Source organism: Mirounga leonina, unplaced genomic scaffold (assembly GCF_011800145.1).
Source record: "Mirounga leonina isolate KUSES-001 unplaced genomic scaffold, KU_Mleo_1.0 Mir_165, whole genome shotgun sequence".
NCBI lineage: Eukaryota > Metazoa > Chordata > Mammalia > Carnivora > Phocidae > Mirounga > Mirounga leonina.
Window position 1 is genome coordinate 49,889,874 of NW_023270415.1, and position 19,937 is coordinate 49,909,810.

The window sequence follows — 19,937 nt, forward strand, 5'->3', positions numbered from 1 at the left end:
GTTTCTACCGGACTGTAGTCAAACTATGGGCAGTGCTGTTCCTTCTGGGGCCTCCGAGGGGAGAATCTGCTTCCTAGCCTCCTCCAGCTTTTGGAGGGGGGCGGTATTCCTTGACTGTGGCCCCATCACTCCCATCTTTGCCTCCGTGATTACAGTTGCCTTCTCTTCCGTGTCAGATCTTCCTTAACCTCCCTCTCGTAAAGACACTGTGATTATAGTCGGGGCCCACCTATGTAACCCAGGATAATCTCCCCATTTCAAAATCCTCAACTTCATATCTGCAAAGCCCCTTTTGCCCTATAAGGCAACATCCACAGTTTCCAGGGTCTAGAAAGATATCCGGGTATCTTTGGGGCCCCTCATTCAGCCTATGATAGTGCCTGTCATCGTTTCCCTTAAACAAAAAGACACTTGCCTTCTCAAGTGGTGGCCCAGGCACACTGGGCTACGCTCGGAGGTTTTGTCTGCCCATCTGCCGGCAGCACTAACCTGTACTTCCAAAAACTCTCCTGCTCCTGTAACTCACTCAGAATGTGCCACAGTTTCCAAGTTATTTTGGTTGTTTTTAGCAAAACTTATTCCAGCAATATAATAATACTTAGGGAAATAGTGAAAGCGCTCCATGGATTACAAAGAGTATAAGAAAAAAAAATGAACGAACGAACGAATGAATGAATAAATCAGCTTGTACTTTGAGGCCCCGCTGATCTGGATTTGTGTTCTGGCTTATCACCTATCATCTGTGGATTCTTGGCTAAGTTTCTTAACCATTTTAAGCAAGAGCAAATCATTTTAAAAATACTATTTGGACTTTTGTTGCATAGACCAAAATAGGGTTTGAATATTGTATTTTATATTTAAAAAAAATTGGGGGCGCCTGGGTGGCTCAGTTGGTTAAGCGACTGCTTTCAGCTCAGGTCATGATCCTGGAGTCCCTGGATCGAGTCCCGCATCGGGCTCCCTGCTCGGCAGGGAGCCTGCATCTCCCTCTGACCCTCCCCCCTCTCATGTGCTCTCTTTCTCTCTCATTCTCTCTGTCTCAAATAAATAAATAAAATCTTTAAAAAAAAATTTTAAAAAATTTTTAAAAAATTTAATAAAAACATTGTAAAATACAGAGAATAAAATTCATCTCATTTGGGCATATAGTACTATGAATTTTCATGCAATCTTTTTTCATGTAGGTACCACCACAATCAAGATAGAGAGTATTTCCATCATCCCCAAAAGTTTCCTTGTGCCCCTTTACAGCCAGTCTTCTCTGCCCCTAACCCTGGCCCATGGCAACCACTATCTATTTTCTGTCTTTTGAATTTTGTTGACTTTTGATTTGAATACAAAGTGAGCTGCAGAGTATCTGCAGAAGAGTTTACCTATTTCTATTCTAAAAGTCATCTTCACGTGGTATACATATACAATGGAATATCATTACTCAGCCATCAAAAAAAAAAGAAAGAAAGAAAGAAATCCTGCCATTTGCAATGATGTGAATGGAGCTAAAGTGTATTATGCTAAGTCAGAGAAAGACAAATACCATGAGATTTCACTCATATGTGGAATTTAAGTAATAAAACAGATCAACATAGGGGAAGGAAGAAAAGAAAAAAAGGAGGGAGGGAAACAAGCCATAAGAGACTCTTGACGATAGAGAACACACTGAGCGTGGCTGGAGGGGAGGTGGGCGGGGATGGGCTAAATGGGTGATGGGTATTAAGGAAGGCACTTGTGATGAGCACTGGGTGCTGTATATAAGTGACGAATCACTGAATTCTACTCCAGAAAACAATGTTTTACTGTATGTTAACTAAAATTTAATTAAAAATAGTAATAAAAAAATAAATGTCATCTTCAACTTAGTGGCACTCTTCCTGTGCCCTATATCTAAAGCAAGCCCCCCTCCCCGTCCCCGATGCTGTCAAGATCTAAAGCAAAAGGGATTCAAGGCAGACCTTACTGGGATTTACTCCAGGCCACACCTGGGGCTGAAGCAGGGCTAACAGGCGCTGTGCTGGAGCCTTCCCAACACGGTGTAAAGTGATGCAGACATGGCCGTGTTGAGCCTGGCAGATGTGGAGCAATCCGCAGACAGGCGGGAGCATGAGATACACACACAGCAGGCAGGGGGCGGCGCCTCTTACGGGCCCTGGCCCCACCTCTGCCCGCGCCCTCTGGCGCAGAGCCTTCCGACCTCTGCACGGTCTCTGCCCTCTCATTTCATACTTTTATTTCTCTCACATAAGGTGATGGAGTTGTATATCGTCCTTCTTCATTAAAAACGTTGTTCATTTGGGGCGCCTGGGTGGCTCAGTTGGTTAAGCGACTGCCTTCGGCTCAGGTCATGATCCTGGAGTCCCTGGATCGAGTCCCGCATCGGGCTCCCTGCTCAGCAGGGAGTCTGCTTCTCCCTCTGACCCTCCTCCCTCTCATGCTCTCTGTCTCTCATTCTCTCTCTCTCAAATAAATAAATAAAATTAAAAAAAAAAAGTTGTTCATTTAAATACTTCTTGGGAGAAGATTACTCTTTTTCCTGTAAGAAGAGCTTAGTACTAGACGGGACAGACGCAGGGAAAATGTTGCTGGAGGTCAAGGATAATACCTAACTACCCATCTGTTATGTAACTGTGTACTTAAGGGCGCTAATCTGTGACCTCCTGGAAAACATAAACTGCACCATATTTATCTGTGATCACAGACCTCTCGGTGGCACCTTCTTTAAGAAGAGCTCACGTAGTTCATGTTCACCTTGTCAATATCACAGTACAGGACTCTTCGGAGGGATTTTGCAGCATTTGGTCCACATTAATCAGGTCACAGTTAAAAAGTTTCTTTTAGACTTCTTTGGAGCTCCAAACTGAGTGCCAGCCTTATTTTCTTTTCAATTCATACATTTGCCTTCAAAGAAGTTCATTTGAGTGGTATGATAAACAAGTAATCAACTAATTGCTTTGCAAAATAAATAACTGTAAATGCTAGAATAAACCACTAGATGGCTTCTTGAAAAGGCCAACTATTCCTTTGGTTTGTTCAGCAACTTGTGTAAGTAACAGATAAGCCACTCCTGGTGACCTTATATCTCTATTTATATATAGTTATTATCCTTCCTTTAAAGTTGGAAAGGAAAAGAAATCGTTTCTTTGTTTCCTTGAATATGACTAATGCATCATTTTGGGGACATGTTAATATACAAGTGTAGTTTCATATTATAACTTTATATTAGAACTTTCTAGATTTACAAAATATATTTCTCACATTAAACAAAGTTTTCACATTATGACTTCAAGAGCATATAGCTTGAGCAAATATTTATGGAATATTTATTCCGTAAATATTTATGGAATAATTAATTGTTGAATTTGAATCCACTAGGCCCTGGGCTCAGGCCCTCATATGTTCTCTCATGTCGACAGGAACTCCAATGAGGTAGGAAATCTTACTTCCATTTTACAGATGTGAAAACTATGGTTAAGAGAGGTTAATTGCCAGAGTAATACAGTTAGTTGATCAGATTTCAAGGCCAATGGAACTGACAACCACTATATTATACTGCTAAATAGATGAAGACAGTATTTTCTGTCTTTAATTTGAAAAAAATTACTTTTATCCTGCAGAATAAGCAAGATTATTTATACAGGAATAGCTTAGACCTAATTCTAAAAGCAAAAGGAGAAAAGGAATATTGTTTGTGTTTTTGTTCTCTAATCATTAACAGCTTTATTGAGATAAATTACATATCACAAAGTTCACCCATTTGAAGTGTTCCATTCAATGGTTTTTAATATACTTACAATGTTTTGCAACATTCACCTAATCTATCTTCAGAATATTTTTATCAACCCTGAAAGAAACTTGTACCCATTAGAAGTCACCAACCCTAACTCCCCCAACTCCCCATTTCCTAGCCCTAGGCAACCAATAATCTACTTTTTGTCTCTATAGATTTCAAGACATTTCATATAAATAAGGTCATATAATTTGTGGTCCTTTGTCACTGACGTCTTTCACTTAGCATAATGGTTTCAAGTTTATTCATGTTGTAGAATGTTTTTCTACTTCATTCCTTTTTATTGCCAAGTCATATTTCATTTTCTGGATATATCACACTTTTATCCATTTATCAAATGATGTACCTTTGGGTTATTTCTACTTTTTGGTTATTATGAATAATGCTACTATAAACATATTATGAATAATGCTACTATAAAAACATACAAGTTTTTATGTGGACATATGTTTTCATTTCTTTGGGTATATACCTCGGAGCGGGATTTCAGGGTCATATGGTAGCTCTATATTTAACTTTTGAGGTATTGCCAAACTGCTTTCCAGAATGGCTGCACCATTTTCATATTCCCACAAGTGAGGCATGAGGGTTCCAGTTTCTCCATATTCTTGCCAACACTTGTTATTCCTGCTCTGTGTGATTATAGCCATCCTAGATTGTGAAGTGGTTGTTTTTTAACCTTTTTGTGTTTTTAATAAAGCAAACGTGGTTCCAAATAAAACAGAAATCCTTACTCTATGACTGTAATAAAATCTTAACTATAAAGTAAAATTTCTCCATTATTCTCTTTGTGAAAATATAGTAAAGAATTAGTTCGTGTTTCAAGAGTTATACTCTTTCCAATATCAATAACAAAGGCACTTACTGATACTGTTGATGATGATTCAGAGGACAATATCTGTCATACAGGTATGTTCTGAGGATTAGAAATGACAGACATAAGGCATCTAGTACTATGGTTGGTACTCAGGAAGTACTCAATACATGGATGCTTATTTCCACTCCAAATCAAGAAAATGGTTACATAGAATCACTTTGCACACTTGGCTAACAATTCTAGCGGCAACTCATGAGCTAGAGAGATGGAAATTATATTGTATGGTGACATCTCAATAAAAAACAGCAATAATGCAATTCCAGCCAAAGGAAACTAATAGGAACACAATGGAGTTAAAACTCATACAATGCACAATAACCAATACAACATCTATATTTAAGTCAGACTTTGAAAAACTAAATCTAAAAGTCAAATAGGTAAGAAATTTCTATGTTCGGGGCGCCTGGGTGGCTCAGTTGGTTAAGCGACTGCCTTCGGCTCAGGTCATGATCCTGGAGTCCCGGGATCGAGTCCCGCATCGGGCTCCCTGCTTCGCAGGGAGTCTGCTTCTCCCTCTGACCCTCCCCCTCTCATGCTCTCTCTCTCTCTCATTCTCGCTCTCAAATAAATAAATAAAATCTTTAAAAAAAAAAGAAATTTCTATGTTCTTTGAAATCAGAGCTCGGCAGATAAGATAGAAATATACATGATCCTATTGTAGTGAAGTTGCAAAATGTTTTTGAATATTATTTATAAGGTGCTTATTACCATAGTTTCTGGATAGAAATAACTTCCCTGAAAGTCTGGTGTTTATACTAGCTCAACACATGTTACTAAGTCCATAACATGTAGTCACATCTTTCCTGTTTGGAACTCTATGGAAATTCTTCATTTTGGCCTTTGTAAAATAAAATAGATGTCTGTGCCAAGATACCACTTTTCACTGAGATACAGACCTAAGTGGTCCTGTAATCAAGAAAACAGGACAATGGCTGATGTAGGAAATCTGCTCTTTCAAAGGGCTCTACTAACACCCAAAATGTATTATACACAATGGAGGGAAGAACAAAAAAAAAGTTGTTTTAATTTGGAAAATGAATCTGTAATACTGGCAATTAAAATTCATTCTCAACCTCTTATGCTCTGGGAAAGGCTTTTGCATAGTCTCTTTTTTTCTTTTTCTTTTGTTTAATCCTTACAGTAATAACCCTTAAGGGTAGGTATTATGCCATGTTCCAGATGAGACAACAAGCCTTGGAGAGATCAAGTGATTTATTCAGTTATAAAACTCTTTAGCAGCAGAGCTGGGATTCAGACTGTGATGGGTCTGACTCCAAAGCCCAGGCTTTTCCAGCTCACTGTATTCGTCCTTAGTGAAGCTTCCATGTCACTTTTAGGAAAATATTAAGCTTCTTTGGGCTTGAGCCTCCCTCCTATATGTGGGAAGATTCAACCCCGTTGACATCTCAGTATCTTTTTTTTTTTTTTAAAGATTTTATTTATTTATTTGAGAGCGAGAATGAGAGAGAGAGAGAGAGCATGGGGGGGGGTGTCAGAGGGAGAAGCAGACTCCCTGCAGAGCAGGGAGCCCGATGCGGGACTCGATCCAGGGACTCCAGGATCATGACCTGAGCCGAAGGCAGTCGCTTAACCAACTGAGCCACCCAGGCGCCCGACATCTCAGTATCTTTACTTGAAATCACTCTTAGTAAATCTTTTCAAAATATATTTATTTCAATATCAATAAACCATGTGTACTGTTGGTTAGCATAGGGTGACTTGGTTCTATGATATTCCAGCACTGGTTTCCAAATTTATTGATCCTGAAAGCCTTTTGTTCAAATATAACTGCTATAAACAGTTTTATATTTTATATTATAACTGTTACATTACTTTGGCAGAGAACAGGGCCAGCAGTTTATTAATAACTCGACCACCAACCATAGCAATCAGTGCTTCTGGGCACTACACTGCATGTAACCGTCCCTGTTCTAACTTGTTTGTATATATTATCTCATTTAATCCTCCAGCCCACAGCTATTATTCCCAATTTAAGAACTGGTTGACAAGTTAGGAGTGGATTACTCTGTGGGTAACTGAGAAGCTTACTACAGGTGATTTTCATGGAACTGGCGATCAAGGGAGCCAAGCGAAGGCTTGTACCGTTGCTCAGAGACCTGAGGCTATTTCTCGTCCTTTCCCCACACCTTTAGAATGAGGCTCCTTTGCTGCTGCATGTTGGTTGGGTACACAGCCAGCAGTGTTTGCTACAATGAAGGAACGAAGTGATCTGAAAATCACTAGGTTCTATGAGTCTCATAACCCGTAACTCCAGAGGCACCTGAGTGGCTCAGTCAGTTAAGCGACTACCTTCAGCTCAGGTCATGATCCTGGAGTCCCAGGATCGAGTCCCGCATCAGGCTCCCTGCTCAATGGGGAGTCTGCTTCTCCCTCTGACCCTCCCCCCAGTCTCGTGCTGTCTCTCTCTCAAATAAATGAAATCTTAAAAAAAAAAACCCCATAACTCCTGATTCAGTCACTAAGGTAATTTCCTCAGCAGGATCCTCTGCCTCCTCCATCTGGGAATTCCCTTCAACTCATCCCAAGAGAGGTGCTATAGTTTCTTCTCCCTTTTCTTGCTCTCATTTTGACTTTTATCCTGGGTTGCAGTTCACGTCCATGATTCCAGGGGAAGTGGCTGTGCTCAGAAGCATTTGCGGTAAGTACACTTTCATGATCTTTAGATACCACAACTCTTTCAGGATGTTTCACACACCATTTCTCATTTAATTCAAGCTTCAGAGATGTTCTCTGTTGATTAGACAATAGCAGCAAACACGAGCCAGGTACTGCTACAAGAGCTTTACATATTTTAATTTATTGAATCCACCAACAGCCCTATTATCTCCATTTACAGATGAAGAACTGAAGTGCGGAGTGATCAAGGGGCTTGCTAGAGATCACACATAATAGGCAGGGCAGGATTAAAATCCAGATGCTCTGTTACCTACTATGTCGCCTCTACTAAATTTAAAAATAAAGATTTTATAGGTTATGATAACATATGTTGGAATAGAAGTTATTTTAAATATAGCTGAAAAAGAACTCATTGTTACCATTTATCACTGCCTAAATACTTATTTAAATATGCACTGATTGTTTTACCTTTGTATTTGAATCAATATAAGCACAATTGACGTACTTGGCATGAAGAGCCGCGTTGATTTGATATCCTTTTGGCAAATGAGCTTCTTACTGGGACTGTAACACTGTTTTTCTGAAACTATTCACTGGCAAGTTAGTGTTTCTTATGTATCAGATACTGTGCTGTGGTAATTACAGATGCCACAAATTCTCCGCTATGTCCACTATTGAGAGTGGAGTCTATCACTTTCTGTTGGGCTGGCCTCAGTGACTTGTGTGACTACATATAGGAGGTGACATCCTGAACCTTCTGGGACTAGGTCATAAGAAGACTTGCAGCTTCGGCAGGTGCTTGGAACACTCATTCTTGGATCCCAATTTCCATATTGTAAGGAAACACAAGCAGCCCTTGGAGAGGCCCACATGGAGAGGCTCCAAGCCTCCTGGCTGGTGGCCCTGGCTGAGCTCCCAGCCAACAGCCAGCACAGACTTGTCAATCATCGGTGAGCTCTTTTGGGAGTATGTCCTGCAGCCCCCGTGGATGCCAAGAGCAGGATGAACCAATTCCACTGAGCACTGCCCAAGTTATTGATTTGTGAGCAAACTGAATAACTTGTGGTTGCTTTAAGCATAAAGTTTGTTACACAGCAATAGATGACCAAAACATGTGCAAAGGCCTTTACAAATGTTATCTTAATTTATTCCTCACAATCTTATGAGGTAGCTATTATTGTCCTTATTTTAAAACAAGGAAGCTGAGGCTCAGTGAGTTTGTCAGTAATCCAGGTCTGTTAGCGCCAATTTGAAGGTGGGTATTTTTCTTTACTGATATTACTTCATTTTATGATTCATCTCATTCACAAGATGACTGTTGAGTCAGACAAGACTAAGTAAGGTCAATTCTTCGTTTTGTGCTTATTATTGTGTCCTTGGGTAGATGAAAGTAATATGTAGTTTATATTACAGAGGACTGTGAAGATCCAAAGATACATACAAAAGACTTGGCAAACGGTAGGCACTCAACAATGGGTAAATAAGTGCTTTGAGGATTCTTTCCTATGATGAAAAAGCAGCTGGTGGTAGAGGACTTAGAAATGGCCTTCAAAAACAAAACAGAGGATCATAGGGGAAGAGAGGAAAAAATAAAACAAGACGAAATCAGAGACAGAGACAAACTGTAAGAGACTTAATCATAGGAAACAAACAGGGTTGCTGGAGGGGAGTGGTGGGGGATGGGGTAACTGGGCGATGGACATTAAGGAGGGCACATGATGTAATGAACACTGGATATTATATAAGACTGATGAATCACTGACCTCTACCTCTGAAACTAGTAATACACTATATGTTAATTAATTGAATTTAAATTTAAAAATGTTAAAAAAAATGGCCTTTGATAGTGTGAACATGGGATACACTCATTTAGGTCAGGTATGTGTCAAAATATGTCAAAAGAATGACCTGTAAAAAAAAAATCCTTAACATCACATAATAGTTAAACCATGTATGCATAGATGGTTTATAAGATATAAATACGTATTTCACTGAAGTTGAAAACATTCTTGATTAGTCAGCTATGTCTGTTACTTCCCTTTTATTTTTATTATTTATTTATTTTAGTTACTTCCTTTTCAAAGATTCCTTCCAGTTCTAAAATTCTGTGAATTTTACTTTGCCTCATTCTACCTTGAATGTTGAGGACCTTAGAAAAAAGTGTAATCAACCAACATCCAACCCATGCCAATATTCACAAGCAATTTGTAATTTGTATGCTATTTATTTTTTTCACATAAGGAAGCTATTTCTGAACAAGGGTGCAGTTATTCTGAGAACCAGCCTTTCTCTCTACTGCCTGCTTCTATTAATTTTTAAACAGGGTGAGTAAAACAGGTCCTATGAAGTTGCTGTCATCTTCTCTCTTGAAGTTCAGGAGCAAGGGTGTGAAGGAACGAGCAAGCAGCCAGAAAGGAGCAGCAGTAAGGTAAACTCTTGTAGACAGCACTCAACGAATACCTCGCATATTGAATGTACAGTACTCTTTTTAACCTGTCTTGCCCATTTACTTCCGGCTTAACAGTGGATGATGGTGTAAGCAGCAGTAGAGACTAAAACCTCAACAGCTTGTAGAAAGACCCCCCTTCATCCTATGCTTATGTTCTCAGTCCTGGCTGATTAACGTAAGGGCTGGGGCCCATAGAACCCTAACACAGTCTCTTTGGTTTCTAGTCTCTTCCAAATTAATCCTGGAACTGTGATAGATTGAGACAAGACAAAGTACTGTGGAGAAGATCTAAACAACATGATAAATCTGAGTAATATCTACTAAGATCTGTATCCTTTAAACAGAGAATACATTTTTTAAAAGTGTTCCTGGAAAATTTTAAAAATTGAGAAAGAACAATAAACTCCTCAAATCTCTGCAAATAATACACATAACATTTTCTGATCTTGATGCCATAAAAATGAAAATACAAGAATCAGAAAACAAAACTATTACACCAAAAATCCCATTATCTGAGAAAAAAAGAGCAAAGAAAAAAGGAAAAAACTTTCTTCTGTAAAACAACTTTTGGATTAAAGAGGAAATGAATACTGAAACTTCGAAACACATAGAATATAAAAGTAATGGCAACACCAATACATCTAAGTGCTTCAGCTTAAGCAGTGCTCAGAATTAAGTCTACACCTTAAATCTCATATTAATAATTAGGAAATAAAAATGAATGAATGAAGTTCTAACTCAAGGAGTTAGGGAAAAAAACAGCAAATGAACTAAGAAAAGCAAAAAGTGGGAAATTTACTAAAGTGAAAGTCAGTTAATTGGAAAACAGAAAAAGCAAAGAATAGAGACATTCAAAACATAAGACTCTGGGAGAAACAAAAAATGTTTTTGTTTTGTTTTTCTAAAGATTTTATTTATTTGACAGAGAGGGAGACAGCGAAAGAGGAAACACAAGCAGGGGGAGTGGGAGAGGGAGAAGCAGGCTTCCCGCCGACCAGGGAGCCTGATGCAGGGCTCGATCCCAGGACCCTGGGATCATGACCCAAGCGGAAGGAAGACGCTTAATGCCTGAGCCACCCAGGCGCCCCAAACAAAAAATGTTTTAAAAGGCCAACTTTTAGCTATCTTAATTAAGAAAATAAAGGAGCAAACATAATAAACAAGGGAGAGCCACATGCACAAATGAGAAAGATAACTCTGCTCAACTCTAGGCAACTAAATTTGAAAACCTGGGTGAAATGGATGACTTATGATCTCAGTTAAGATACAAAAACTACACAGACCAATTACCACAGAAGATACCAACAAAATTGTCAAAGAGCTATTTGCCAAACATCCATCAGGCCCAGATAATTTCACTGAAATTTTAAGGAACATTCATTCCAATGCAATTTAAACTGTTCCAGAGCAGAGGAAGTCTGTAAATTCTCCAGCATAAAATTAATAACCAGACCTCCTAAAGACAGCACACAAACTATAGACTAATCTCATTGATGAATACAGTTGCAAATACCCGAAATAAAATATAATTCTAGCAATATATTAAAATAATACACACGGCCAAGTAGTTTATTTCAGTAATGCAAGAATGGTTCAAAATTACAAAATATATTAATAAAATTCATATTAAAAGATGAAAGGAGAAAAAAATCATATGATCATCTCCATAGTGATAAGGCATGTGATAAAATTCAACATGCATTCTTGGCTTTTTATAACATAGGGATCAATGGATACTCCTTAACATGGTTAACTATATATTTAACATGTTCTAGAAGTACTAGACAATGCAATTAAAATGTAAAGAGGTATGCAAACTGGAAGATATAATTGTGTAACTGGAAAACACAAAATAAGTAATATTACTAACTATAAGAAAATGGCAGGCTGGTAGGTGGGTAGAAAATTAATAAACAGAAAGGACTTCCTTAATATTGGTATCAAAACCAATGAGGGTTTTTGGATGGGTGTCAGGGATAGGGGAGAGACTTACTTTGTACTGTTTGAACCAGGAAGATGTGTGTGTTAATTAAAAAAAGATATTAAGACATGCCAAAAACAAAACCAAGAAACCTATATAATATAGTATATTATTAGTAGGACCTAAATAAGATTAATTAGGTAATGCAAATTCTGCCAGGAAAATATTCTATAAGGGTCTGAAATGCATCTGAAAATCATATAAAAAGAGAACTGATTCAGTTATTGCATCTTCTAAGAAACATTAATTAAGAAGCAGTGTTCTTAAAGGCAAATTTATTCAGTTCCTTAGGAATTTTGACCCTCGAGTGCTGGTGTAACCTACTACTTTACTATAAAGTGGTTAAGGAAGACTATCCACCCTTCATTTTTTTCTTCTAGACACATGGCATATCTTATGGCCTGAATCTGTGTATGCACAAAAATGCAACAAAAATAAACAGCAACTCTGATTTAAAAAGTACCTCAAGGCAATACAAAAAAAAGTGATTTTAATTTTTGATACATATTAAAACATTTCAGTCAGTTCTTCCTGACAGCATAACACGACAAATACACAAGACCTCAAACATGCTTTAAAATGACATTCAGCAAAGTACTGAAAATTTAATAAATAGCAATAATCACACACAAATACGTTTTTTCATACTCAATCATTAAGCTACTAAAACAGACAGCTAAAGAATAAATAAACAAGAATTGACAATAAAAAAATATGCGGGGTTTGCAATTCATTCTACTTAAAAAGGGGGGGTGGATCTGAATGATTTCTTAATTTGCTTTTTGACATGTAGCACGATCCCCCCCATGAATAAAATATATTGAAAATCACTCTTACAATAATGCAGTCTTTAAATACAACAAATAAATATGAAACCAGCAAAGCAATTTCAAGTTGTAATAAAAATGCCCCCCCAAAGCTATGGAAATATATAGTCATTGTGATAGCAAATGACAGTATTTAAAGTGATAGTGCTTGTGCACTAAACTCATCTGTGACCTTGATATGATTTTAGTGCAAATCCCTAGGGTCCAATACAAGCATAACCCTGTACCAGGGAAGGACATTACCAGTTGGAACTTATCTTGTACAATTTTTGTACATATTTTATAAAGTTCAAGATTTAATGCATAGTAGAGTATCTTCATCTGTTTAATTCTGTCCCTAAATAGAGATGAAAAAAGAAATGACTTGGGATTTTACCATTTGGTTTGTACCATATTAGAGTATTAAAGTCAACATTAGAAAATCTATAAAAGTTTTGTTTTTGCCATTAATTTATCTAACTCTATCTAAATTTCACATCACTGAATGTTAAACGTTAAGAGAAAAATTTTTAGACAAGGTTTTTCCCTTTGACAAGCTCATATTATGATGAAATCCAATAATATTTAGACAAATGTTATACAAATAAAAACACAGGTGAATATAAGGGGCCTTTTTTTGTACATTAACAGCCTTAACATCTGGTATATTAAGTTGCAAGATGTATTGGCAAACAGCATAAAGGGTTCAATGAAATGAAGGTACTGTTTTGTACAAACAAATGTTTTAACACAGGAGAGAGAAACTGACAGTCAAATGAGTTTCAGCAGCCATACGTCTACTGTGAACTACAGTACCAGGATAAAAACAATTAGAAACAAATGGAAGAACATTATTGAACAATATGAATACATAATGCAATTTTAGCTGCTAAAATAGTAAACTCTGAAGTTCACAGAGTTACAAGTTGTTTAATTTAACCATGCAGGCTAACATATGATAATAAGAAATCACCCTGCATCTTTTTTGTTTTTAAATTAAAACTAGTTTAATTGTAAAGTTACAAAACAACGAATGGATATTGCTCCAACTTGTACACAATCCCCCTTGCTGCGATCCGTACCTAACAAAGTAACAAAGCCTCATCATCACTCGTCTCCTGTTTCAGTGTTACTTCCAAGCAAGTGTCCGGTATCTGGGCAGTGTGGACAATCCCACAGCGCTCACAGGGGCCGTCTCGATTACTTGGCCTTACTCCAGGGTTTGTTGCGCTGTATGGCTGTCTAAACCCTTGTCCTTGATCTGAGGCAAGATCGAGAAGAGGTCTGGAGCAGTCATTCACATCAAAGTCTGAAGCTCCATCAGAAACTGGAATCAGCATTTCGACATCATCATCTTCTTCTCTTCCATGTGCCCCATTATCAAGCTGTCTCAAAGGACTCTGGTTCTGATTTATAGAGCTGGATCGCCCTAATGTAAAACGTACCCAGCGCAGCCCCTGAGTCATACGACTGAGTGCACTTGTGAGCTGGTGACGGGCTGGACTCACACCCGGGGGCTCCACACTTGTTGCATCCCTTCCATTCTCTGTGTGACCACCTCGGGTACTCTGAGTTGAGGAACTTCCACTTGCTCCCACTGTTGCTTCGACGGCTGTTGTGGGAGGGACTTTTTGGGGCAAAGGAGCTGCAACCCCACCAGATGCTCCTGCCATATCTCTTCTCTCATTTTCTGTGTCTGTGTCGTCGGACTCCACGGAAAACAGACTTCTGTGAGTATGATTTCTTTCAGGTTCTCTGCTGGTACTCTGACTAGGGACGACCTCATCTCCATCTGCTGAGACCAAAGCCAATGACCCTGAATGACGTGATCTTGCAAAATTAAAAATACGATTCCAAATGTTGCTGGATCTGCCTGCCATCGGAAGCCTGATTGAAGTAAATCCAAGCTGAGATCGTACCGCTAGCCTCAGGTTTTCCAAAACAGAAGCCTACAAAAAAAAAAAAAAAAGATCTTAAGATAGCTAACAATGAAGTGTGAAAATAGAAAGCACCCTTTGAATAAGAATGTGCTGTGGTTAAAGATGCTATTATTGATTGTTAGGGTCTATGAAGGATGAATTAAATTCTCTCATCTATATAGGTTCACCCTACTACAGAATCTAATCTATAACTTATACCATTGTTCACTTGCTTTAGATTTTCTTGACACTTCACTATTTATATATGTGACTTTAAAGTGATGTTTAATATCAGTTACAACTATTTTATTTTAAAACTGCACATTGTAATCCAATTCTTCTTTTTTTTTTTTAAAGATTTTATTTATTTATTTGATAGAGAGAGACAGCGAGAGAGGGAACACAAGCAGGGGGAGTGGGAGAGGGAGAAGCAGGCGGAACAGGGAGCCCGATGCGGGGCTCGATCCCAGGATCCTGGGACCATGACCTGAGCCGAAGGCAGACGCTTAATGACTGAGCCACCCAGGCGCCCCCTGTAATCCAATTCTAAAAGTGCACCAAAGCTGAAATACAAAATTATTTGATACTTCTCTAGCTAGGAAGGTAAACTAGGCCCTTTATCTGTTTTACATTTTTTTTTTTTTAAACATAGAACAAGTCAGATTTGATTTACAAGACTGAAGCTTTCTAAAACATGTGAAAGTTATATTGCACAGTTGGTTCTCAAGGATTTGTTGGACACTGAAGATTGATTTTTATTGTCATAAATAAGAGAATTAATTTGTAATACAGCACAGGAAACAAGCTAAAAAGAATTTGCTTATAGCACTACACAATGGTATTTGAGACATCTGGACTCTTCTCGGTCTTCAAAGATTAAGTTTTATTTTCTACAGCTTAGCGTTAAGCATAAATTATCATATCCTTTGAAAATTTACTTTTTCCTAGATGAATACATTTATGGATTATTTTTAAGACATACAACATTTATTTAAAACAGTCTTCAAGCTCCATCTAGTGGTTATAAAAAGGAGTATTCAAACTTGGAACAGAGTTTTCATTTGTGGCATCTGGTATTTAAAACACAGTATTTCCAGGAAAGGATGGTGAATCGATGTACTCCCTTTTCAATGATGATATAATTTCCTTCTGCCAAAATGAATAGCTCCTGCCTTTACCCTCATAGAAGAAAAGAGGGAAAGGAAAGATGTGATAGCCTGGCTCTTCATCTCTCTTCAGATGGGTATTAAATTTACTTGTAACACATAAACTCAGGAATATAATTCAGAGAAAGCAAAGAAACTACTTTCACAGGAATATTTAATAATCTAGCCTTAGTAAAGCACAGATTGTCAATAAGAAATCTGAGTATCAGCATACATGGATTTGCTATACAAATGAGTTGAGATTTTTCACCAATTAAGAAGTACCTAATGGAGCACTGGGTGTCATACGCAAACAATAAATCATGGAACACTACATCAAAAACTAATGATGTAATGTATGGTGATTAACATAACATAATAAAATAAAAAAAATGTTTAAAAAAGTACATAATTATAAATTTAAAAAAGAAAAAAAAAAGGTTCACATCCTTAAGGAACTTCTCTATAAATGTGGTCCTCACCATTAGCACTCAAGTTCTAAGGCTTTTGTGTGAGCACTATGTTACACCCAGCAACGAACAGAAGGCTCTGCAGATAAGCTTCTCTTTTATGCAGCTCTCATCAAGATCAACAATGCTGACTTCCACATTACAGTCTGTCACAGTGAGGTGAACCCCTCTACTTAGTTAAAAGTCTGTTTAATTAAAATTAATTTAATATTAGATTCTATAAGGGGATCTCATGAATGTTTTAGAAATAATTTTATATACTTCTTCAGTTTATGATGCAGAAGAAAGCATTCTTTAGAAAGCATTTCTATTTTTGAATGAGACAGTAATTTAGAATATTATTTTTCTTTTTATTTATTTATTTATTTATTTATTTTTTAAAGATTTTATTTATTTATCTGAGAGAGAGAATGGGAGACAGAGAGCATGAGAGGGGAAGGGTCAGAGGGAGAAGCAGACCCCCCACTGAGCAGGGAGCCTGATGTGGGACTCGATCCCAGGACTCCAGAATCATGACCTGAGCCGAAGGCAGTTGCTTAACCAACTGAGCCACCCAGGCACCCTTATTTTTCTTTTTAAAAACTCTTATGAAAATTTAAGAATTACCAAAAGTTTTAAACTTGAAGGTTTATCTCATAAACTGAATAAAATCTAGTTTACTATTCGTAAATGTACTTTATTTTAAAACTTTGTTGAAGTAGAATTTCCTCATAAGGGTAAATTATAAATCTAAAGAATGGTGTAGTATGTAGTAAAGAATTAAACCTTACCCAGGTGAGGTCTGACTTTTGCCCTCTACTTCTGGGATGTGATCTCAAACCCTTACAATGTCATCTCTGACAGGGGTGTCCTTGCCTGGGGCCTTGGGCCAGACAGATACAGAGACTGCTGTGTCTGAGGGGGAGGCCTGAAGCCACACCAGCAATGTGATGCAGGGTGGGTGCTCTGGGTCAGCACTATCAGTCAAACTCTGCAGCGGCTTGAGACAGATCAGCCACATGTGCGGTTAATCACACCTCTGGGCTGGAGCCCCAGTAAAAACTCTGGAGGCCGAGTCTTGGGTGAGCTTCCCTACTTGGCAATATTCTGTGCACACTGTCATATACCTGTGTTGAGAGAGTAACACTGTCTTGACTTTATGGGGAGAGGAGAACTGGAAGATCTGTGTTTGGTACCCTCCTGAACCCTGTTCTATGTGTCTTTTCCTTTGGCTGATTTAATCTAGGTCCTTCCCTGTAATTAACCATAACCATGAGTATAACAGCTTTCAGTGGGTTCTGAGTCCATGTAGTGAACTGTCAAAACTAAAAATCATTTTGGGAACCCCTGAACTTGTAATTTCTGTAAAGATGAGAGCTGCCTTGTGTAGACTGTGCTTCCTCTAACTCCACAATTAGCTAAACTCTTAAAGGCAGCCTCAGGGTGGAGGGGTGGTGGGTGGCAGATGGTGGAGTGGGTGGGTGGGTGGAATTAACCACTGTTTGAGTTCCTACCTAAAAAGAAACCTTCCACATGGTCAAAAGAATATAGCTTTTTCCTATTTTGCACACAAAATTCCAACCAGTGGAACTTCTGAATTGTTTACTTAGCAAATTACATCCGGGGAAATGTTTTTAAAACTATAAATATTCACCAAATATTTCCTAAAAGACCCAAATAAAGGTGACAGACTGTAATCAGAAATCTTATTTACCAGAAATTAGATCACTGGGATTTTTGCACAGAATTAGATCACTGGGAAAACAATGTTTATCAATTTTTATGAATATTTCTGGATGAATTTACATTTTTAAATGTATACATCCTTATGCCTTAATTTTTTAAAGATTTATTTATTTATTTGAGAGAGAGAGAGAGAGAGAGTGCATGTGCATGGGGGTGGGGGGGCACAGAGGGAGAGGGAGAGAGAATCTCCAGCAGACTCTCCACTGAGCAAGGAGCCGGATGTGGGGATTGATCCCATGACTCTGAGATCATGACCTGAGCCGAAATTAAGAGTCAGACACTTGACCAACTGAGCCACCCAGGAGTCATAAGGGTAAGGTCCTTATACCTTTATGAACCCTGGTATAATTTAAGCTTTGAAAAAGAAATTATATATAATATATATATATATATATATAATATAATATGTATTATATAATGTAATATGTATTATATAATGTAATATATTATTTATTTATTTTTAGTAGGCTCCAAGCCCAGAATGGAGAACATTATGGGGCTTAAACTCACGACCCTGAGATCAAGACCTGAGCTGAGATCAAGAGTCCAACACTTGACTGACTGAGCCACCTACCCAGTCGTTCCTGAAAAAGAAATTTTTTAAATGCTGATAGAAATTTAAAGAATTCAGAAACATTAATCAAGACTGAGTTACTATTTAAAGAAAATGATATGAATTCTTAAACACTATAAAATCTAGTTGTGAAAAAGTTTTCCCCTGAGTCAGGTGGAAATGTTAACTTCATTGCAATTACTTTTATTATTAACTAGTTAACCGGCATGTTACTAGTCACTATTTAAAGAAAATAGTATGAATTCTTAAACACTGTAAAATCTAGCTATGAAGAAGTTTTCCCTCAAGTCAGGTGGAAATGTTATTTAATTACAATTACTTTTACTTATTAACTAGTTAATCTAGCATGATACTAATACAGCATACTAATTTTAATAATCTTCCAGATGTTTAGTTCAAATAGAAAATAACTTACCAAACTTTACTTCTGAATTTTAATGCACCAAATCATCCTAAACAGTAAAATGCTTAAGAATCACATAACTAAATCAGAAGAATGAAAAACTGATTTTGTAGCATTTGTTAAAATACAATGAAACAATTAAAATTTCAAATCCTCCATATATTTAATCCTTGACTTGACTGCAAAAATTATGACAAAGTTCCTTTATCATATATACAAATATATAATTCATTTTATGAAACAGAAATCATAAAATGCAACATACCTGGTTAGGTGAACAAACAGGAAAATCTTCAACTGGTGGAATTAAACCCTGAGCAATCAATTGTCCATAAGAGGGAGGAGCTTCTCTTCTTAGCAATTCTGCTTCCACTCTTGACAATTGTGTTTCAAATGACCTTTGAGAGAAAACAGGGGGATAAAAAGAGTTAAAAAAAAAAAAAAAGGGCAAGCCAAACTAATCATTTTTTAATCAGCAATGAAAACAATCTGAACCTTAATATATCTGACCATATTTAAAGCTTAGTCAACCTACATTTATTGAATATCTATACCATTTCTACACTGAGAATACAAAGAAGACGAAGACAGTCTATCCTCATGGTGCTTTATACTAAGAGCTTGGATCACTAAGTTTTAATGAATTAGAAATCCCCATAAAAGGTAAAGGTATTAGATCTTTAAACCCCTAAGAACATAAGGGGCTTTGGATTTTAGGTGAAAGTAATCATCAAGTTCAACACATTTAATTTATAGATGAGGAAAAAGAGTGAAATGAGTCGCTAATACACTTTCTGGCATAGCCTGTTCTTAAACTCAAGACCTCGGACTCTTCTTCATTGAGCTCTTATGCTGCAGTGTAGTAAAAAGTCTTCTGGCCATTTATACTTGCTCAAAGAAAAGATGCAGCATGATTACTTTGATTCTGTGCATCTATTAGCTTAGCTGTCTGGGACATGAAGGTCTTCACTGAATCTATTATCTGTAACTCTCCCGGAATGCAGGGTCATTGTCTCCACAATAGCCTCCTAAGGGACCTCTCTCTCTCTGCCAACAGCTTCTCCCAGGTCCAGTCTATCCTGCACCACATGGAAGAAAACCTTCCCTGAAGGTCACCCTTTAATACCTAACCATTTCTTACTGAGAACTCTGACACATGGCCCTCAGGGT

General features: G+C 37.6%; 1 protein-coding gene across 2 annotated transcripts in view; it reads right to left on the bottom strand.

Annotated features, from left to right (window-relative positions):
* Nucleotides 1-12,198: 12,198 nt before the first annotated feature.
* Nucleotides 12,199-19,937, bottom strand: part of LRP12 (LDL receptor related protein 12) — a 73,439-nt gene continuing 65,700 nt past the window's right edge. For both annotated transcript variants that reach the window (XM_035011727.1, XM_035011726.1), the window contains 2 exons: nucleotides 19,033-19,165; nucleotides 12,199-14,480 (listed from right to left, as the gene is read on the bottom strand). In XM_035011727.1, coding sequence (XP_034867618.1) covers nucleotides 13,614-14,480; nucleotides 19,033-19,165 — 1,000 coding nt within the window. In that variant the 3' untranslated portion in view covers nucleotides 12,199-13,613. The remainder of the gene's footprint in view (nucleotides 14,481-19,032; nucleotides 19,166-19,937) is intronic.